The sequence below is a fragment of the Arachis stenosperma genome, chromosome 1, assembly GCF_014773155.1.
Source record: "Arachis stenosperma cultivar V10309 chromosome 1, arast.V10309.gnm1.PFL2, whole genome shotgun sequence".
Lineage (NCBI taxonomy): Eukaryota > Viridiplantae > Streptophyta > Magnoliopsida > Fabales > Fabaceae > Arachis > Arachis stenosperma.
In genome coordinates this window covers 60,964,249-60,986,132 of record NC_080377.1, presented here as the reverse complement: position 1 = coordinate 60,986,132, position 21,884 = coordinate 60,964,249, and the positions used below count along the sequence as shown (strand labels likewise).

Sequence of the window (21,884 nt, the reverse complement as noted above, 5' to 3'; positions counted from 1 at the left end):
AGTTTGTATCTGCAGCTGAGATTTGAAAAATAGAACACCTTGAAGTAATTCTAACTTCTAAGGATTCAGGAGTTAACAAAGCATAGAGATTACAGAAATTCAAGATATTTGAATCATTATTTTCTTCAATAACAGCTTTTAAAAATACAATTAAATACCAAATTGTGAAGAATAAAAAGCAGATGTTACAAAACATTGAATGCCAACCAGGGTAGGAACCCATGGAAGATTAAAATGCATTCTCTCATACTCTCACACTATTCTAATCCCATATAAAAAACTTCATGAAGATTGAATTGCAATATCTACCTCATTGCTCTTTTTGAGCTTTGGATCTTCCAGGCCTCCTGGGTTTGATTACTTTACCAAGAAGAATCATTAAAATGGGAAGAATAGTTCCAATATAATACACACTTCCGAACGCGGCAAGAGTTTCGTGCAGGTTTAGCACCTATTCAAAATTCAGAGAAACAATAGAAAACACTATTAAAACACCAAATTTGAATGAGTTAAAACTGTGAAGTATAAGCGACTAAACTCAAGGGTTGGAGAGGGAGTGAGAAACTAACCAAGAAACCGACGCTAGAGTAATTTATAACGACAAGTGTATAAGCAAAATTCAAAAACACAAATGCGTTTGCCATTGATGGGGCCATCGCTTGCTGCCATCTGTAAATGGCTGTTTCAAAAGAAACACAACATGACATGTTAACAAACAGGAGAAAAGCATACTAGCTTTATTCTGATGTATTACCTCTTGAACCAGCAATCATTAACGCCGATTGAACAAAGAAAATGATGTATCCAGGATACACCCCCTGCAATAATAAAGCCAGAATGTTATAAAGCGCAGATTCAACAATACAACTTACCAGCACAACAAAGCAGTTCTGTCAACAAATTAAAAGAATTCCATCAAATCTTAAGGGTAACACTTTTTTGTAATACAAGGATAACTTGCAATGCAAGTAACTGGGAAAAAAATCAATATGCAGTGTAAGTTTTACTCACATGCCAAATAGCACTGATGGTCTGTGTAGCAAGTAACTGAAAGAATCCGGGTTTCTTACCACTCTGAACAAGCCGCTCATAAACATCTAGCGCAAAACACAAACGATAGCATAATAAGATTTTCACAATTTCTGACTCTGAATCTAGCTTAGCTTATCAGAGAAGAAAAAAAATTAAAGATGTTCAGAATTTGCAAGTTGTAACTATGCGATCTAAGCCTAAGATCTACGTAAATCAAGTTTCATGCCAAACTTTTAAAAGATTGGCTTTGTTCTACTTGAAGAAAAAGAATGCAAAGCTCAACAATAAAAAACTCACAATGACGAAGCCATGTACTGACTTGAATATTCCACACAGTTGGAATCACAACAGAACTCTTTGCGAACTCAACACCTAAAATATCTACATTCTTCGCTCGATCCCATCTTGGCTTTGGTGGAGACGAATTCACCCAACCACTGAAACCAAGACCAGAGATGATAATAGAAGCTTCTGAAACCGACCAAATGAAATAATACTTCCAACGTGCTGTGAAGCCGGACATATATTGGTAACCAAACTTTTTCCATAATCCCCATTCTTGGTATATAGGCTCTGTAAACCTGGACAGAGGAAAATAAGGGACTAGATACAAATACAAAGCCATGCAAAAACCAGCTTGGATAAGAGCCCGAATGGTTGCTCCATATGGTGATGGTGATGGCCCTTTCGCTTCTTTGCTCCAAATCTGCACAATAATGGAAAAAATATTAGGACTAAAATCATCACTATCTGTTACTAATTTCTATTACTAGTAATCAAGGCCATCGGTTTTGTTTCTTGTACTATTATTCCTTCCACTGCTATCCTCATAAGTAATTTGTTTAATTAACTCTATAGAGTTCAAATTCAAATTGTAACTTAAGAAAGTTAACTAATTTCCACATTTTCATTTTTTTCCCCAAGTTTAGGTAGTTAATTGATACTTATGTATATGTAAGTATAAAAAAGAATTCAAACATAATTACCCCCTTTCCTTCAGTCCAATCAAGATAGTCTTTCATTTCAAAGACAGGACCAGCAAAGTGACTCCCACAGCAGAGGCAGTAACCAATGTACTCAACCAGAGAAGGTAACTTCGTCAACCTGTATTTCCATTGGGCTTCGCGTAAACCTTCTTCCTCTTTCAACAATCCATCATTGTAATTAAACGAACAAGAGATGATCTTCAGGGTCAACACCATTAAGGCCCCTACTTAGTAGTAACACAAAATAGTCAATAAACCAATCAACCAATCAACATAAATACCATAACCATATGTATATATAGGTAAGTAAAACAACAGAGTTACCACCTTCAATATCAGAAACATGGTACACCTGCAAAGCTATCATACAGTATATCAGCTACTGTATTAGTCATTATTGAGAACTAATTGGTAGTTGTTACTTACGTAGTATAATATAAATTAATCCTAAGAAAATTATTTTTTTTAATTAAACTATTTGATTTCCTTGTAACTGAAACAAGCAAATAAGTTCGCGTTTAGCATTATAAAAAAATAGAAAGTTGGTTATGATTACTCAAAGTTAATCATCTAACATTTTTCTATTTGTAATAATGTAGTTGATCATACTTTACTGAATATATTTGTAAAATATTTTTACTGTACAGACAAATTAAATACATTCAGTTATACATGACCTTCAATCACAGTAAGAAATCGTAAACTAACGAAATTGAAAAAAGAAAAGAAAAGAAAAAATGAACGATGAACGAGTCCTCACCAGTGTCATCGATGCCACCATCCTTCCATACATCTCCACTCATGTAATACACATGGCTACACAAACAAACAAACAAACAGTCAAATCTTTTTTTTTTCCTTTTTGCCTCTCACTTTAAAACCCAAAAATTGGAATGAAATGCATGAATGCAACTTTTGTCGTACACTCCTTCTATTCTGAAATATATGTCACGTGAAAATTTCGGTACGTTAATAACTATGGAAGTGCGTATAATAATAGAATGGATGCAGAAGCATTTTGGATATATAGGTAGCGTACCAGCCAATGAGATAACCGAATCCGAGGAAGAAGGTGAGGATGCCGCATCGGGGGCGAAAGAGGAGCATGGAGGAGTAACCAATCATGATCAAGACCAAGAAGTGCATGTTGGAAGACAAACCGAAGGAAATGTAAGAAAGGGAGACGCCGACGCCGGCGGAGTATAGATGCTTAGGGAGGCGGCCGGGGACGATGCGCCACAGGAAGCTGAGAGGAACGGTGGCTGCGAAGCAGAGGAGAAAGCGGAGCACGGGGACTGTGACGCCGATGGAAGCGGCCATGGGTTCAAGCTCCACCTCCATGGCCATGGCTTCTGATCTCTAGCAATGATTACAGTAGGTTGGGTTGGGTTGGTGATGTGTGATGAAATGAGAAGATGATGATGATAACGATGATGAAGAAGGAGGAGGTCGACCTTAGATTTTGAAACACGATTTCTGAATATGTGGGTTGGTTCTGTGGAAGAGTTTTGCTAACAAGTAGTGAATACATGTGTGGAAGTGTTTTATGGAAAAAAAATTAATCTTTTACTCTTATCAAAGAGTTTAATTTTGGGTATTTGCTTTGGCACCATTACTAATTTATACGTTTTGGTACACGATATAAAAAGTGAACAAATAAAAATGTTTTGAAGATTATATTTATCCATATTAGTATTTATTTCTTTTTTATTTTTTAAAAGTATTATATTACTGTATATAAAAAATATCTTTATTAATAGTTATAAAAAGATAAATATATCCTTTTAATTATTTTTGTTAAATGAATAAATAATCCTTTTAATATCCTTTATTGATATTGATTATTGATGAAAATCTTTGGAAATGAGTGATTGATTGGGAGGTGGTATAATTAAGTGTTGAATGATTAGGATATGGTGAATGAATATTAAGCATGAGTAGTAATGGTTTAAGATGGTTTGAAATCTGAATTTGAAAGAGGAATTGGTAGAAATGCATAATTGTGAAATTTTGGTAAAAATCAATTTTTAACTAACTTTGATGGGGTATAATTTGGTTTTTAAACTTTTAAATTTTGTGAAACTTGTCTTAAATGAAAATTGGGTTTGTTTAGTTTATGACGTTCAAAGAATAGACGAAAAATTATTTTTAACGAAAAAGTTATGCACGTTTGATGTTTATGGTTAAAAAATGAATTCTGTAGAAGTTGTAGAAAATTGAGGTCTTGCATACACACGACCCATGCGTACGCATGAGGGGTGTTACAGAATTGACAGAGTTTTATGTGCATACCATGCGTACGCACAAAAGCCAAGTTATGCGTACGTACGACCCATGTGTACACACAACTTGCATTACAGAATTGAATATTTTTTATACGTACGCACGACTGTCCTATTTTTTAAGAAAATGTGATTTGTGCTATTTTTCCTATCCAGTTCACTTTTTCACCTCTGTAACTTCTGTTTAAGATCTACTAACTAGGATTTAAGATTGGAAATGAGTTTGAGCACAATTAAGGGATGAAATTGATAAGTTTAAATAAGATTGTGGGTTGGAATGTCAAGAATACTGATAAGATTGGTGGTGGTCTGATCATATTTGTGCTGGCAAGGGCCAAGGTTATTCCCGCTTCCATACTTGTGTTGGCAAGGGTCCGGATTATTCCCGCTTGCATACTGAACTGATGATTATATGTGATAATTTAATTGTTGGGAGCAAAGAAGGAAAGTTGTGTTGGTTTGACATGGACCTTTCATCTAAACCTTATAAAACTATCAAGTAAGTTTTGTTATTATCTATTGAATAAGCTAAATATTACTTCACTGCATTGGCATTCATCTTACCCCCTTTGTTTGTTCTTTTGTTTGCTAGAAAGAAGTTTTGCGTCTTTACAAGTGCAAGATGAAAGCAAGTTATGATTGAATCAACAACAGATAATTGTATTATAAGGAAAAGTATGAGGAGACAATAGCTTTATTGTACAATGTATACAATGGGTTTAATTGTAATTAAAATTAAATTATGGATAATTATTTAATTTTAAATTCTTTCTAATTTAAAATTTGAATTAAATAGCTACTTATTTTAAATTCAAATATTACAATCAGTTTTTCTTTTTTAACATTAACCCTAATTCTAATTCTTCTTCAGCGCCGTTCTTCTTCTTCTTTCCTCTCAGCGCCGGCATTCCTTCTTCCTTTCTTGCGTTGCCACCTTCCACCGCACCGAGCCCCCCTCTCGCGTTGCCCTCCTCAATCGCGCCTCAGCGGGCGCGTCCTCCCTCATGTTGCCCTCTACCATACTGCCGCGACACCAGCCATCGTAGGCACAGTCATTGAAGCTCGCCACTAGGAAGCTGTGCAAAGGCCTCCTCCCTGCTCGTCACTGGGATTGTTGCGACGCTCTCCCCGACTGACACCCACCAACATGGTAATCTCCTCTTTGCAGTGCTGTTTCAATTTTTATGTTCTTCGTGCCAATAACTTTCCAGGTTTAAATAAAAGTGTACTGAATATTTTGTATTTCTTTTTTAAATATGTTGGAGTTTCTTTTTCATGAGGTTGAATGTTTAATTTACTCATGCTGAATTTTCTTTTTTCATGGATGAGACTTACATAAACTATTATTCTGTGGCTTTCAGAAGACCAAAGCTTTTGGGATGTTATTGAAGAAGAGTCAAGGTCTTTAGGTCCTCTTGTTCTACTCTATAGAGTATGTTTGTGTGACACCTAGGATTTAGATGTTCTTTCATTTTGGAAACTGAGCACCATGGAAACTGAGCTCAGCACTGCAAGAAGGGATTTTGCAGCAGAAATTTTTGGCTCTTCTGCTAAGCCTAGATCAATCAGGGCTCAAGCTTCTTCTGGTTTTTCTTATATTGCTTATTTATGCCTTTGATTTATTTGGTTTATTAGATATATTCTGAGATTTCTATAAAGTTCATCAATGATATGTGAACTATGAGGTGGTTGATTTTGATTTGCATATACACATGTATATTAGATATACGTGATTTTCATTTTCATACCTAGACTGCTAACTTGATATCTGATTTTGTCGTTAAATTATAGCAAAGATTTATATTGCAATAGAAAAGATGATTTGTTGGATAAATGGGCATGTTTGACAATATAAAAATAGAAATTAATGCATCGTAATCATGGATCAATTTATGGCTTTGATTTTGATTCATTATTTTTATATAGTTTTTCACTATTTGAAGTTGCTATGTTGTCATAGACAGTAGGTTGTCTAACATCTTTAAATTGAGACACAATTCTGCATTTTATTGTGTTGTTTTTGTTGAGTATTTATATTCTACGTTGCAGGATGAAATATGTAAATCCATTTCTAAAATAAGTGGTACTGATGCAATACTCAAATGTATAAAGGACAGTGGTGAGCAACGCAATAAAGTTGTGGCCAAAGTGTATTGCTCATTACTTTCGAAGGTATAAGTCGAAACCATTTCTCCTCAAAGGCACCTGGAGGGGAAAAAAAGAGAAAAAGAAGATAGGGGTGTTTCTATGAAAAATAATTATTTTTCTACTACCTATAGTTCTTTTGAGCCAAAGTTATTTTGGTATTTATATTTTTATTTGTTAAAAGGAAGCTATACCACTTGGAGCTGAGTCTGTTATAACCGTAATGTCCTTGCATATGTTACATGATTGCCATTTTTCACACTACACCTAACTTTGAAGATATTGTCAACTTTAGCAAAACATCTTTCTAAAGTTGAATGTAACATCATTCTTTTTTAATGTTGAAAGACTCACTTTCTATCTTAAATGTTTAATTAATCAGTTGGCAAGAAGTGATACAAATAACAGTAAAATTGTTGGAAAAGGTGGGATGGATAAGCTAATTAAACTTTCAGCCGGGTTTAATGATGATCCTTCGGTTTTGCAATAGGTTCAAACCTGCAATTTCTATTGAGAGCTTGTGTAAAATTGTTCAAACTATTAATGACACTATTTTGTAAAGATTTAGTGAAAATTTCCTGGTTTAATGTAAATTGTGCTGCTCCAAATGGTTTTAATTATTTATTATGCTTAATTGTATGATTATGCTTCCGTAGCTTTATTAATCCAAACTCCAAAGGATGTGAATTAGCTGATTCTACGGTTGCTTTTGAAATGTGGAAGGAAATACTGAAATTCAGATTTATTATGCAAATTCCTGTCTTCTGATAGATTTGATCCTTATGGTTGCCAATATTTATAAGATCTAGTGCATGTCTTGTAGAGACTCTTACAAAAAAGATTTCTTGATATACTTGGATTTGTACCATATCTTACATCTCAAAACATAATAGAAATGGCGGAGAGGACAGAAGCTATCAGTGGAAATACAATTGTTTCTTCTTCAAGTCCAAGAGTTTTGAGAATTGGGGTGCTGTTTACTTTGAATTCCATCATTGGAAGATCAGTAAAAGCCACAGCCACCTAGTGAGAATCCTTTTCTGAAGACCCTTAAGAGAACAAGGTCTGGAAATGTTGTAGGATCAATAAGGGTGTTGAATGATGTGGGCGAGCTTAATAACAAGTTGCATAGGGATTGAGATATATCATATACTATACTTTAAGCCGTTTAAACGATATTCATTTTACTATAATTACAGATGGTTCTATCCATTCTAAAGTGGATGGTTATTTTGGTTATACTATTTGTAGTACAATTTATTACCCTGTTGTATTAATGTAAACAAAAAAATTAAAAGAAAAAATAAAATAGGTTGGATGTTCATTTTACTAGGTAGGTTGATGGTTGTTTTTATTCTAATTTGGATGTTTAATTGATTTGGATTGAATTTAACATAATTTTGCCTGGTTAGAAGACTTTGTTAAAAATATTGTGAATATGGAGTCTATTATACACTAAAATTTTACTAACACGCTTAATTTTGTTTCAATTAGTCATTTTCTTAAAATTTAAATTAAAAAATTATTAAATATATGTCATTATTAGATTAAGTGTCTAATAAATAAACAAATTAATCGGTGTGTTTAATACAATAAGAATTCTTGCTGTTTATATTACTATTATTTATTGATTTTTTTCGCATCAATGATTGAGATAAATCATGAACTATACTGTAAACTGTTTAAACTAAGGCAGATGTTCCTTTTACTATGATTGCGAATGGTTATTTTGATTTTAAAGTGGATGATTATTTTGGGTATACCATTTGTAGTATAATTTATGACCTTATTATGTTGATGTAAGCAAAAGTTTAAAAGAAAAATTAAAATAGGCTAGATGTTCATTTTACTAAGTAGGCTGATGGTTATTTTCATTGTAATTTGGATGTTCTATTTATTATTATGTTTCTTTTAGAGGAAAAAATAAATTAATAAAGAAGTTATAACTGTATTCAAAAATGCGTGATTAAGGACAAATTAGAATTAGTGGTCATTGAACATAGCACGTAACTTCCTATTTGAGATCTTATAGGCAAATTGACTCTGCTCTTTAATTTCTTTAGCTATTTTTGTAACGCTGTGAATAGTTACTCACGCAATAAGTTCTCTGAAATCCAACGCAAGATTCTTTTCAGTTTATAACCAACTAAGAAAAATTATAATGACATGAGCAAAAAACATTGTAATCATTCCAGCTGCTAATACAAATAATTATAAGACTCATGCAGAGAAATGATGTCTTCAGCAAGAATTTAAGTGCTCTGAGAGACCGACTCGACCAATCATAAACACAACAATCAGAAAGGTAAATCAGAATCACACAATGCACCAATATGGCACACCCACACATCAAAGTCATTAGTGAAATTCAACCATCCAAATATTTATTAAAATAACCATCTGTTCCATGTCAATCCAGGAATGAATATTCGAGTTCGGAGTCCACTTTAAGGACCATTGAAGAGAGAACTTTTGCGTGGTCTAGAATTCAGAATAAATTCCTGTCGCAAATATAGCTTCTAAACCAACAAAAGTCTTTTCTTACAAACGTTTTGGTTGTCACAAGTAACAAACCCCTAAATAAATTGATAACCGAAGTATTTAAACCTCGGGTCGTCTTCTCAAGGAATTGCAGGGAGGTATGTTCTTATTATTGGTTATGGAGATTGTAAATTTGGGGTTTCAAGAATGAGGAGTGAATATGGCAATTAATTTAAATAGCAATTAGAATAAATAAATACTGTAAAGCAAACTTTTGGCAAGGTATGAGAAATTGGAAGTCCAGACTTTGTTATTCTTAACAATAATAATGAAAGTTGAATCTTAATTCCACTTAGTTGACCTTTGCTAGAGCAAAAGAAAGTCAAGGGACTAATTAGTTTGACCTTCGAATCCTATTTATTTCCTAAGAAAAGGTTGGGATTATTGAAGTTCAGTTCAATTAGCAAAGATAACATTTATCAATTATCTTGAGCTAAGATAACTCCTGAGTTACTGATTTCTTAACCAAGACCAAAAGGAAGAAAATTAAATCTACTGGAATAAAAGCGTCTTCAGATTGGGAAGAATCAATGGCATAAGTAAATAAAGTAATATTAAACTGAAATACCTCAAATATCATTAAATAAGAAAATCATCATGAAAGTGGCATAGGCCAAATAGGCAACATAACTAATACAAGCAAGCATTCAAATGTCTGAAAATAAGAAATAACATAGAGTAAAAGAACATTGAACCTGGGATTGAGAGTCACTCCTAAAACTAAGAGAAGTCCTAAATCCTAAATCCTAATCCTAAAGAGAGAGAGGAGAGAACCTCTCTCAAAACTAGATCTAAATCATAGAAAGTAACTAAAAATGCCTCCACCCTTTGAATGGATGCATTCCCTCACTTCATAACCTTTGGTCTATGGCTTCTAGACTTGGATTTGGGAATCCGCTATGAGCATTTTCTACAATTTCTGGTGCGTGGCCTCTGTCACGCGTCCGCGTGGGTCACGCAGTCGCGTCAATTGGAGTTTTCCTTGTCGCGCGGTAGCGTCAATCATGCGGCCGCGTCATAGGTGTTCTTCGTTAGGCGCGCGGTCGCGTCAGCCATGCGGCCGCGTTGCTGCTTCTTCGCGCTTGGCATGCGGCCGCGTTGTCCATGCAGTCGCGTGGATGCCAGTTTCTCCAAAACTCCGTTTTATGCTTTCCTTCCATTTTTTGTATGTTTCCTTTTCTATCCTTTAAGTCATTCCTGCCTTAGAAGATCTGAAACTACTCAACACACTAATCATGGCATCGAATGGAAATAAAGGTAATTAAAATAATTAATTTTAAAGCATAGGAAACATGTTTTTCACATAGATCACATAATAAGGAAGGAAAAGTAAAACTATGCAATTAATATGAATAAGTGGGTGAAGGATTGAATAAATCACTCAAACTAAGCACAGAATATATCACAAAATATGGGTTTATCAACCATATATACATTTTCTTACTAAGATACAAGACAATCCTCAAACATCACCGTATTCAAACAATATGAATGATGATCATATGTGATCTCAGCTTCAAACATTTATCAATATAAGATATCCTACCAACATGAAAAGTTCTTCAACGCCGATAAAAAGAAAAATAATTGGGTGGCTGGGAGCCCAATCAGAGTCCACAATTAATCTTGCAATATCTATCATTGATGCTAAAAAGGAGAAAATTAGATCAAAATTTATTATTCTTCAATGTAATATTTCAGATTCAATGAAGACTTCAAGCATAATCATTACCCACCAACACATGAACCACAATCATTAGCACCAGGGGAACCAAAGGGGCTATCAAAATGTCCATTCACTAAATCAACAAGCATATCAAGATCCTAAACTAACTACATACTCCACAGTCTCTGCGATAATAAACAGCAACCACGGCTTTCTCACCATGGGTTATCAGGGATTTAATCAACAGCATATATACACATTCAAACATGCAACAGTGATTATCAATCCAAAAATAAACAACAAAACCCACTTACATTGGATGATTATGATTCTTATAGGGGTGATGTTCTTTGAGTTTCCAATGAACTGTACGTTGATGAGCAGGTGGGGGTTTCTACCCTGGTCGGCTGCTCCGATGGTAGGAGATGAAAGCGCCCACGCGAGGAGAACTCGGCTGCTGCACGGTTCGTGGGTGACGGCTCCTTGAAGGCGTTCCCGATCGCTGGCGTCACGCACAGCTGCTCCGTTGCAGAGACGGCGGGACCAAGAGGGCACCGTTCTTGATACCAACGATGAGGATTAATGGGTTGATGGGTGACTTTTCTCGGTTGCAGAAGGAATTGGGTGTGAGAAAGGATTGAGAGGGTTTGGGTTATGCGCCGTTACTGCAGTGTTCAAAGATAGGAAGGGTTGGGTGATTTGGGAAAAAAGTGTAATTACAAGAAATTGTGTGGTATGTTAAACTAAACAGCCAAAATAGGATTAGGGTTATTAATGGGTTAATTCTTTCTATTAATATTAATTGGATCTAATAAACGGCCCATTGTATACATTATATACACATTTCATTGTCTCCCTAGCGGTTCTCGTATTATAAATATAAAGCTCTAGAGTATTTCAAGTAAAATGGTCTTGAAAAATAAGTGTATTCATAATTGCTTTATGAATTTAAAGTTGACAGGCACATATGACTTTTACTATGTTAGTTTTCTAAAATTGGAAGTGGTCAAAATTCTTTAGGCATTGAAGTAGCAAGGGAAGGTGCAATTGGTTCTCAAAAATTGGAGTAATATCCTGGTGTAATAATTGTGTGACTTTATTTTATGATTAATGTTATACTTTATAGCTTTATATGATTATTTGTATTAAGTTATATTGTATTATATAACTTAAGATAGATCAATTATATCTTATAAATTCATGATATGTTTAAACTTCGCTATTGCTCATTCTTTGGATTAAGTTATATTGTATCTATCATACTAAGCAATAATTAGTTACGATAATGTTTAAGTCACTAATAACTTATATTAACTGACAAAGTAAAGAAAATTAGTAATATAAAATTGTAACATGTAGAAGAAGGATAAATTAGTGTATAAACTAATGAAAAATAACTCAATAATTTGACTTTCAAAAAAATAATAAAAATATATAAAAAATATATTATATAGTGCAACCTTCTAATATTATCATGCTCTCATTCCACAAATTTTTACCATGAAATCCAATGCAATGTATAAGATCAAAACTCAAAATGCCATTATTGGAAGTAGTTATTTAGACAACTCCTGCAAATATCAATTATCTCTAATTGGTAGATCAAAAATAAAAATTATAAGCCTTCAATAGAGCCTTCACGCAATTAAATTGCCATGCTAAACTCAGCAGTCAGCAGGGATCCAAGAATGATTCGTGATGCAATCAGCATTCAAGAATGTGTCTGTATAGGTTTACAATTATTTAAAGTACACTTAAGTGCCATTTGTTGAGCTTAAATGAAAATAATAATTAACACTTAATTCATGGCCTTTTTATAAACTTTACCTAAAATAACTACAATATTTAAGAAGATAAAAGAAAATCGAACTAAATGATACAAAAATAAATTAGAGGTATTGAACGTGTTCCTAAAGCCTATATATTTACACTCAAAACATCATACATTTTCTAGAGTTACAATTTCTACTTCTTGCTTCTTCTTATTTACACCAAGCAATCTGGCATGGGAAACATATAAAGAGAAACACTAGGCTTTTTCAACTCGATGCCCTTTTGATCACTGTGATAAAGCAGGTCTTTCATTTGTTGTTTGAAAACTTTCAACTTGCATAATTATGCATAAATTAAAACATCAAGTTATGAGAATGAAAGTTATCAATATTGAAATAAAAGATAAGTAACTTAAGGATGGTTGGCAGCTTGGAAGAACAGATATCAACATTTATAGAAATAAGTAATAAATAACATCGAATTTGTTTTGAGACAAGCATCCAAACCATAAAAGGGTGAAATATTATCTTTTAAACTGTGCCATTAGTCATAATAAGTTAATAGCCTCTGGCTAAGCATTAGTTTGTCTTGAGAAAAGAGTTCTAATCTGTCTAAAAAGGATAAAATCAACCAAATGTGTATGCAGCAATTATTTTTAATAAATATTAATAAACCTCAACAAAAACATAAACATAACATCTATCTATAAAGCATTGCAGGAAAAAGTCAAGAATGAAAAAAATAAAAATTGCCCAATGTCTTTACATATCCAGAATAAAATAAAATCTAGAAACGTTACCCTAACCCATGGCAAGGTTGTATAAAATCAATAATAAACATTTAAAGATTACAATCATCATTAGAGTTAAAGAATGTATCTCTATCTATTAGTTTAAATTTTTGAGACATAATTTTAAAGTCTCTATTACTAAATAGGATCTCATGAAGGGGCTTTTTAATCAAATATGTTCCTCTATTCAAATATACCTTCAGATTTGAACTTATATATATAATACTATAAATTTAACTCCATTAAACAATAGTAAAAGAGATTGGAAATTTTGTTAAGAAAAAATTATACATATGATACGATGCAAAGTTCTGATTCAATCAAAAACAAAGAGAAAGAAAAATTGCACTTCCTATTCAAATTGTGTTGGTTTGGTTAAATCAAAGAGACAAGTCTTTTTTTTTTTCAGAAAAAGTTTTGCAAGTCAAGTCAGATATGAAATCTTCACACAATCAGACACTAATTAATAATTATAAATTTGCAAAGAAAAATTTATTGTACTTGTTGTCAATTGCAGTGCTCAATTAAGGCAATACATTTTCTTTTCCACCCTTAAAATGAACACGATGGTGCGAAGACAGCAGGAAAATCTCTAAATACACAAAAAATACCATAGAAAAAGCAATAAAACAAAATAAAGTAAAATAAAACCTGAGTAGTTTGCAGGGGTAGAGATGAAGCACAAAAATACAGAGGGACCGAAAAGTGTGGTGTGGTGCCAGTAGAAGGAGTAGTGGCGGTGCTTAGTGTAGGCAGCAATGTGACGGTGGTAGCTGCAGAAATGTGACAAGAACGTGAACATTAGTGGAAAAGTTATAGCAGAGACATCTCTTTCATCTCTGAAATTATGATTAAAATGAAACCTGAGTAGTTCGCAGGGATAGAGACGAAGCACAACAACGCAGAGAGATTGGGAAGTGTGGGATGACGGCAGTAGGAACGGTGGCGGTACTGAGCACAGACAGCGACAACGACAGTAATAGCTGCAAAGATGTAACAAGAATACGAAGATTAGGAAAAAAATTCTAGCAGAAACATCTCTTTTATTTTTGAAATTATAATTAAAGAAAAAAAAAATTAAAAGGGCAAAATTTTAATTATTAATTTTTTTTAAAATAGAAAAAATTAGAATTCAATTAATAAATATTTTTAGATGGATTAATGATACTTCCGCATAAAATGAGGAATAAGAAATCTATGGCCTATTACTTATTATGGGTTAAAAACTATAAATACTAGTTTGCTCACTAAATTATTGTCACAGTTTTTTTTTTTAAATAAAGATAAGAACCCTAAACACGGGTGTATGGATATACTTTCTTAATTAATTATTGCAATTTGAACTTCACACGGTGAGGTAAGAAGACTTAGGAGGGAGCGAGTTAGGGTCGTCAATGTGATGGGCGGCAGTGGCGGTAGTGGCGGTGGTGGTGGAGGAGTAGCTGTTGGCAAAGAAGATGTAATAGCGAAACTCAAGGACGACGGCGACTTTGACAGGCTCCGTTTGAAGATCATTCGTAAGCTCAAGGACAATGTACGCTTCCCCCTCCCTTCTCTTTCTCTCTTTCCTACCCTCACTCCCACTTTTCCTCTTCCTTATTTTAGGGTTTCAAATTCCTAATTTGATTTATGATCTAGTTATCAGCAATATAAGATTATCTTGTGATCAGTAACAGTGAACCTCGCAATTTATTGTTACAGGAAGAGCTGCGACAACATATTGCCTCAATTGTGAAGCAATCAGCGGCTCTTAATGGTGCCGGAGCTGAGAATAAGAAACCTAGACAACTTTCTGATGCAATATATCATGAAGTTGGGTAAGTAAATCCCCATCCTCAGGTATTCAGTTATTCTGTTCAAATTGCATCTTGTTCATAGTTGTTAGCTCTTTTACTTGAGTTTTCTGATTGAATTGCATTTTAATTGTGTATTCTACTTATAGTTGAGTGAGTTTATGTGTATGGAATTTTTATTTGCTCTATCGTTTTTTTGTTCCCAGTGACAAAGTAATGAGTCAGATATCTGATAGCTTGTGGCAAATAATTAGATCAAATGATGGTATGAAAACTGAAATTGCGGAGACAGTGCAATCCGTGTATGACAAGCTGGTGAATCCAAAGGGGGAAGAGGAGGTTCCAGTTTCAAATTCCAAGGCAATGCCAACTCAGAGACAACAAGGTGAAACAGGTTCAGTTACTGAGAAGATTGATGATGATATGTTACACGAGAATGAGCCTGAAGAGCCACCGGGATTCACCTTACATAATCATGTGAATAACAATCAGCTAGACCATGATCAACGGAACCATGATCAAGGGAAGCCACAATCTCATGGGCAAGGATCTTCTGCAGAGCAGCCCGAAGTTTCCCATGTATCACTGGATCCACCCGGTAAAAGCGATGATAATAACAATGCTCCTCCTGGTTTTTTGAGGCCTGACGAGCAAAATCATCTGTCTGATTGTAGTGATGAAGATCCTGATGTGCCTCCTGGTTTTGGTTGATGAATTGCAATTTGTTTCAATTTCTTCCTTTCCAGGCACTGCCCTTTTATGGTTGGATACCACAGATGCCAATTCTTCTGCAATTGTTTATGTAGAGCCAACTAAAAATATGTGCCATTCTGAAAATGTCTCTTTACATCCGAATCTTATTTTGGGTCCCCTATTCTTTTAAATTAGCATGAGGTTAGATATTATCTGCCATGTTTTGTTGGAAATCATCCTGAAAAATTGTCCAAAATGGATGCTGGATCTTTTCAAGGAACATTTTTGAAATCTTTACAAGTGTTCTGTCTATTTGTCATTATTATACCCTGAACATAGACTGGTTAGGCTAAGTTTCAGAGCTTTTGTTTTACTATTTGTTGAGTTGCTTTATACAAAGAAATGATGTATTCCTTGGAGAGGTTCTATTGTCAGGCATATTTCCAGATTTAATAGCTGCATAATTTTTTAAAATTCTAGTATCTGTCTTTGCAAAGATCTTCAGCGTCTACTGTTCCATGACATTGTGAACAATAATACTTTCACTTCCTTAACTTGCTTTGGCAGTGCCAAACCCAAAATATTTGCTCATACTTGAAAGTAAGGCTTCAAAATCTTATGGTGATATAGTTAAATTTTGATTATGCATCACATTAATGGAGTGAAAATAGAAACAAAGATAGTGAAATTGTAGGATTTCAGCTTTTCTTTGCACTTATTACATGTACTAGCTAGTTTCTGACAATGGAACTGATTGTCTGGACTTTGGTAGTGCAACTTGTTACTATTACTAATTCACTTGATTCTATGTTATACAAACTTTACCAAGATAGGGCTTCTTACAATGTGTTTGGCAGAGACCCATGCTAGTGACCCTTGAGCATAATCTGCTGTCTTATTAGCTGAATCTATACGGCTGAATGCCACTGAATATGTCTCTTTTTGGTTTATTTCCGAAAAGTTAAGTTTATTTGGCTGGATTGTCACAGAAACCCCTTCTGGTGCTGTAACCATGACATCATAAGATGAATAGGCCTCACCAACATTTGTCACAGTCCTTGTGAATGTCTGCGAGGAACCAAGTGCAATAGAAAATGAGGGATAATTGAGTTGTGCTTCAGGAATGCTTGATGTTTCAGAGCACTTAATTGTTCTCTGTGCAAGGTACCCAATTTCCCTATTACTGTAGCCTAAACCACAAAGATAAGGTATATAATCATCAGGTTCAATATCATAAACTAGTCCTGGATCATTTGCTCTCGATGGATTCACATGGCCGGAACCTGTGGCAAAGAGGTCTGCAGGTTGATTTCTCTCATCAACGATGGGTGTGTGTTCTAAATTTAGCGTGTCTGCAGAAGTCATTATGGCAGATTTAATGGCTGCTGGTGACCAGTCAGGATGAGAGCTTTTTAGCAAAGCAGCAATTCCGCTGAGATGTGGGCATGCCATTGATGTGCCGGACATAATGTTGAAGGTGGATTTAGAATCAGTGCTGTTGTCGAGGGGGAATGGCCAGGCAGCTAATATGCTACTGCCTGGCCCTATGATATCTGGCTTCAAAATACCAGGACTTGGCAAATTCGGACCTCTTGATGAGAAGGATGTAACAGCAGGAGCCAGGGAGTTTCCGATGATAGTTCCCTTAAATAAAATGGTTGCTGTAGGTGTCGCGGTGGAATTTATATAGCCTTTTATCTTCAATCCAGCAGCATAGCTTACATGTGTTGCAGGTAACACATGTACATCAGCTGATAGACTGAAGCCACTGATTTCATCATTCATGAGAATCATGGCAGCCCCACCAGCTCTTCTCACTTCATCCCCTTTTGCAATTCTTGCTATTCCTCCTCCTCTTTCGCACAAAACAACTTTTCCTCTGAAGTCAGTGTCACTCAAGGATCTGTTAGCGCATAATGCAGATTGTTGGTTGCCATTCTTGCCAGCATATGCCAAGGGCAGCAATGTGGAAGGAAAACTGGAAGGCTGGAAAACAGATTCACCATCAAATTCTTCCCCATTTCCAAGCTTCGCTGTTGCTACAATGGTTCTGTCAATAGTGCTTGCTCCAACAGTGAGAATCCATGGGGCTCCATTAACTATAGTGCTATTAGAGGGGCCAAGATTTCCTCCTGCACAACTTACAAATATTCCTTTCTGAATTGCTGCAAATGCACCTATTGCAGTGCTATCATTGTAAAATGGAGGTGGCTCGCTTAGGCCAAGAGATATTGATATTATATCGACCCCATCCTCCACGGCTGCATCTAATGCTGCCAGTATATCAGCCTCGGGGCAGGGATCTCCGAAGCATACTCTATACATTGCCACGTGAGCCAAAGGAGCCATCCCTGTAGCTGTGCCTTTGGCATTTCCCAATACTTCTGCATAATCCACAAAGGCACCAGCTGCAGTGCTGCTTGTGTGAGTCCCATGTCCATCTTCATCAATAGGTGGCACATTTTGAGTTCCATTCGTTGCTGTAGCTGCAATGTTGAAAGTCCTTGCACCAATTAGTTTGTTGTTACAAGCTGTTCCATTTAGTTCGCATTTCCCTTTCCATTTCGGAGGTGGGGGCGGCATTCCTGCATCATTGAACGAAGGATGATTAGGTGTGATGCCAGAGTCCACCACCCCAATAATAACCCCCTTGCCGAGATTTGATTGTTTCCACAGTCCAATTTGTTGCTGCAGCCCCAAGAATTCTGGGGTATGCGTCGTTTGACGATGGAGTATCCTTTGTGGATGAGCTGAGATAAAACCATCCTTCTTTTCCACCTCTCTCAGCTCCTCTTCAGTGAGTCTTGCAGCAAAACCACTCAGCACATTCCGGTACGAATAAAGCATTTTTCTTGGCTGTTCCTTAGTGCTCGTCGTAGTGGCAGGTGGCGGCATGAATGAGTTGTGCCAGTTCATCAAATCTTCTGACTGCGTGAATATCTTACTCTCTGACTTTCTCACATGGATAATGTATGTTTGAAAACTGTTTGTCTCAGTTTTCTCAGTGGTGGGGTTCAGTACACTTCCTCGAGTAAAATGAATATGGAAGCTCAACATGAAAATAAGAGCAACAAAATAGAAAACATCCATGTTAGGTAGAAAGAAACTTCGATTTCTGCTTTATGGACAATTATGGAGAGGAAGGCTTTTCAGTTAGTTTGATGGGTTTTGAATATGCATATCTCTCAACATATATATACACACACACATAAATGATAACATGAGCATGTACAATTCAGCAATTAACTGAAGCCGGCATTTACAAGTGGTAGTGGACTAGTCGTTATCTTGGTGTAAATAAGTAATAATAAAGTAACTTGTCACCAGTGTCATGAAATGATTTTGATTAACATGGTTATGTTTGTCGGGAATCATGATCCTCATTTTTAACTTCGGCAGATTACATTTCTTTAGACAATTCTTCTTGTCCCGCGTTGTTGAACATTACCATCCTATGTCTATACCTTCTGCAATTTATGTCCTATTGTTTTTGCCAAGCTGAACATTTCTACTTAGAGTCTAGGGAATTAACTTTATATGCAGCCATCTTTTTAAAAAATTTTGATTTTAAAATTTGAAAAACTAATTTTACTCTAAAAAAATATACATCCTTCCACCTGCTTCACCTCTCCCTCTGCGTCTCTTCTTTCTCTCTGCGTCTCTCCCTCCACCATACCGCCTATCCCTCCACATTTCTTCTTTCTCCGGATCACATTTGGAATTCTTGTACAATAATTTTAAATTTTTTTTTTTTACGTTTTGGATATCTCTTTTTGTTTGTTTTTAAATATTCTTTTTACAATGATTTTAGATTTTTTTTTCATTTATTTTTAGATGTATGTTTCTTTTTTTATTTTTTTGGATATTTCTTTTTTAAAATAAAAAAACATCTAAAAAAATCAAAACATAAAAATCATTTTTTTTAGTTCTGAATGCTTATTTTTATTTTGGATATTTCTTTCTTTTCGATAGTTAAGTGTAAAGAAAGACGAGAACGGCGAAGAGACTAATCACGTCGGAGAGATGCGCACGGAAGTTGGGCAACGGCGCGGCGAAGGAAAGCAAGGGCGTGACGGAGGGAAGTGAACATATGGCGGAGAAAAATAAGGGCGTGGAGGAGGAAAGCACACATTCGGCAGAAGGAAGCGCATATACGACAGAGAAGAGCACTGTGGAAGGAGGCTTTTGTTTGTGAAAAAGAAAAATGTGGGAGAGAGAAATAAAGTGATTAGGATTTCCGATTTCAGATGGTTTTTATTTTTTGCTATAGTAGTAGAATTAACTTTTGGATTGAATTACATGTTCTTTATGTTTTCTGAATTTTCTCGCAATCCAACTAATAATTGGTTGGTACCCTAATTGTTACCTATCAGAATTGTTTTTATCTATTGACTATTGAGAAATGATTTTGGTAAATGTTTCCCGTGACACAGTTGATATACTCTTACCTACGATTTAATGAAGTATATGATTTACGTTAATTAGATTTCACATTCCCTCTAATGATTTAGGTACAATAAAAAGAAGTACGTACATATAACATATTATTATTGTTCTAGAAAGTTTTGCAGTTTCTTAGACAAAAAAAACCAAATATCTTTTATCTAAATAAATATTAATTATCAAAATGTCTGACTAATAAAAGTGTTCTGTATTCTAATGTGCGTACACATGAGATACCCACAAAAATAGATTTTAGGCCCATTTGACGGGTTATGTTATATGAAATAAAATATTGAGTGACAAAAAATGAGCATTTTAAGTATAATAAAGATGTAGAAAATTTTAAGAAAGGCCTAAAAATTAATTTTATAATAAAAAGAGAGTAAAATAAAATTTTTAAGAGAGAGTAAACTAAAATTTGTATATAATTTATAAAAGAAATTAAAATTTGGGGACCAGTTGCATGCTTCATTCCTAGATATATGAGAAAAGTTGGAGTAACGTCTATTATAAAGAAGATAATAAATCTCGCTTCAAGATAGTTTGAACATGTAGGGAGAAGATCTGCACAGCATCAATTAGAAAAGTTGATGAAATAAAAGGTAGACATGGACAAATGACAAAAGAAGACTTAAGAAAGACTATACAGAAAGTGGTCAAAAGAGATTTATGTGTATATAGTCTCACTACAAACATAATACATAATAGGATGCAATGATGTCGTTTCATCTATGTAGTCGATCCTATTTAGTGGGATAAGACTTTGTTGTTCACCTTTAATGACACGAAATAAAAATTTGCCTATTTCACGGGCGTAAAATGGGGTCGCAAGTATATTTCATGTGAAATGATAGAAGAATACTCTTAAAAGAATTACTTTAATGCATAATGTCTCCTAGTTTGCCATGGCTTACAACGAATTATGTTGAATTTTTTTTCCTAGTCTATTTGAGACTGTTATGAACTATGCTCGAATGTGTAACTTGTGGAACTAGGGGTGTTTACGGATATCGGGTACTCGATTATCCGTCCAAATCTGAACCGAACCAATTTAATTGGTTCTGAAACCGATGGGTAATCAAGTACAACCCAAGTCGAACTGATGACACTTTCTGTTAATTGGTTCGGGTAATAGTTTTGGGGATGTGGAACCCGATCCAACCTGTAGATTCGAAACTTTTATTAATCAAATTAAGAAATATATAAATTTAAAATATATATAACTTTTACTGATTATTTACAACAATGACTTAAGTATTTAGCTATAATTGTGGATTATTATGCGTATTTTATTATTGTTAGCATAATATTGACTTGTTTATTGATTTTACATATTTATTAATTATTATATTTACGAGGTAAATACCAAATTAGTACTCGAAAGATTCTAGCGCTGACAAAATGGTACCTGACTTTTGTTATTGACAAAATAAACTCTAAATGATTTTTAAATTTGACAAGCGTATCCTTGAGCTCGCCGGAGCACATTTCCGATGAGAAAGATATTGAGGTGGCCACCAAAAAATCTAAGGTGAAATTTTTAATTAATTGCGCAGTCTAACCTGGAAATTCCCAAATCCCCCAACCCTAATCCTCCTTCCTTTCCCCTTTGAACCCTAATCCCCCCTCACTAGTGCACTTTCTCACTCATGAGTTGTCTTAAATTTAGAAATCTTCCTGAACCCTAATCCAGCCAAAGATCTCCCTTTCCCATCAAACTCTTTCACTCTTTCAATCATG

The 21,884-nt window shown here is 34.8% G+C and overlaps 3 protein-coding genes across 3 annotated transcripts; 1 reads left to right on the top strand and 2 right to left on the bottom strand.

Annotated features, from left to right (window-relative positions):
- Positions 1-310: 310 nt before the first annotated feature.
- On the bottom strand, positions 311-3,359 carry LOC130946183 (lysophospholipid acyltransferase 1-like). The gene is made up of 8 exons (XM_057874858.1): positions 3,058-3,359; positions 2,779-2,834; positions 2,019-2,242; positions 1,330-1,738; positions 1,012-1,097; positions 755-818; positions 570-679; positions 311-451 (listed from the first exon to the last, which is right to left on the bottom strand). Exons 1-8 carry the CDS (start codon positions 3,357-3,359, stop codon positions 311-313), a joined length of 1,392 nt encoding a protein of 463 aa, XP_057730841.1.
- An 11,109-nt stretch (positions 3,360-14,468) lies between these two features.
- LOC130940019 (uncharacterized) lies at positions 14,469-16,129 on the top strand. The gene is made up of 3 exons (XM_057868077.1): positions 14,469-14,749; positions 14,917-15,032; positions 15,215-16,129. The coding sequence occupies exons 1-3, from the start codon at positions 14,615-14,617 to the stop codon at positions 15,717-15,719; spliced, it is 756 nt and encodes a 251-aa protein (XP_057724060.1). The 5' UTR covers positions 14,469-14,614; the 3' UTR covers positions 15,720-16,129.
- Positions 16,130-16,319: 190 nt separating this feature from the next.
- On the bottom strand, positions 16,320-18,850 carry LOC130940010 (subtilisin-like protease 4). The gene has a single exon (XM_057868068.1). The coding sequence runs from the start codon at positions 18,789-18,791 to the stop codon at positions 16,512-16,514; it is 2,280 nt and encodes a 759-aa protein (XP_057724051.1). The 5' UTR covers positions 18,792-18,850; the 3' UTR covers positions 16,320-16,511.
- Between the last annotated feature and the right edge of the window lie 3,034 nt (positions 18,851-21,884).

Excerpts from the sequence above, each read along its gene's own strand:
- LOC130946183 (XM_057874858.1), bottom strand. The coding sequence starts at position 3,359 with ATGGAGGTGGAGCTTGAACCCATGGCCGCTTCCATCGGCGTCACAGTC. Across the intron at positions 1,739-2,018 it reads ATTGGACTGAAGGAAAGGGG|ATTTGGAGCAAAGAAGCGAA; the intron begins GTAATTATGTTT and ends ATTATTGTGCAG. Across the intron at positions 819-1,011 it reads CCATCAGTGCTATTTGGCAT|GGGGTGTATCCTGGATACAT; the intron begins GTGAGTAAAACT and ends TTATTATTGCAG.
- LOC130940019 (XM_057868077.1), top strand. The coding sequence starts at position 14,615 with ATGGGCGGCAGTGGCGGTAGTGGCGGTGGTGGTGGAGGAGTAGCTGTT. Across the intron at positions 14,750-14,916 it reads TTCGTAAGCTCAAGGACAAT|GAAGAGCTGCGACAACATAT; the intron begins GTACGCTTCCCC and ends TTATTGTTACAG. Across the intron at positions 15,033-15,214 it reads GCAATATATCATGAAGTTGG|TGACAAAGTAATGAGTCAGA; the intron begins GTAAGTAAATCC and ends TTTTGTTCCCAG.
- LOC130940010 (XM_057868068.1), bottom strand. The coding sequence starts at position 18,791 with ATGGATGTTTTCTATTTTGTTGCTCTTATTTTCATGTTGAGCTTCCAT.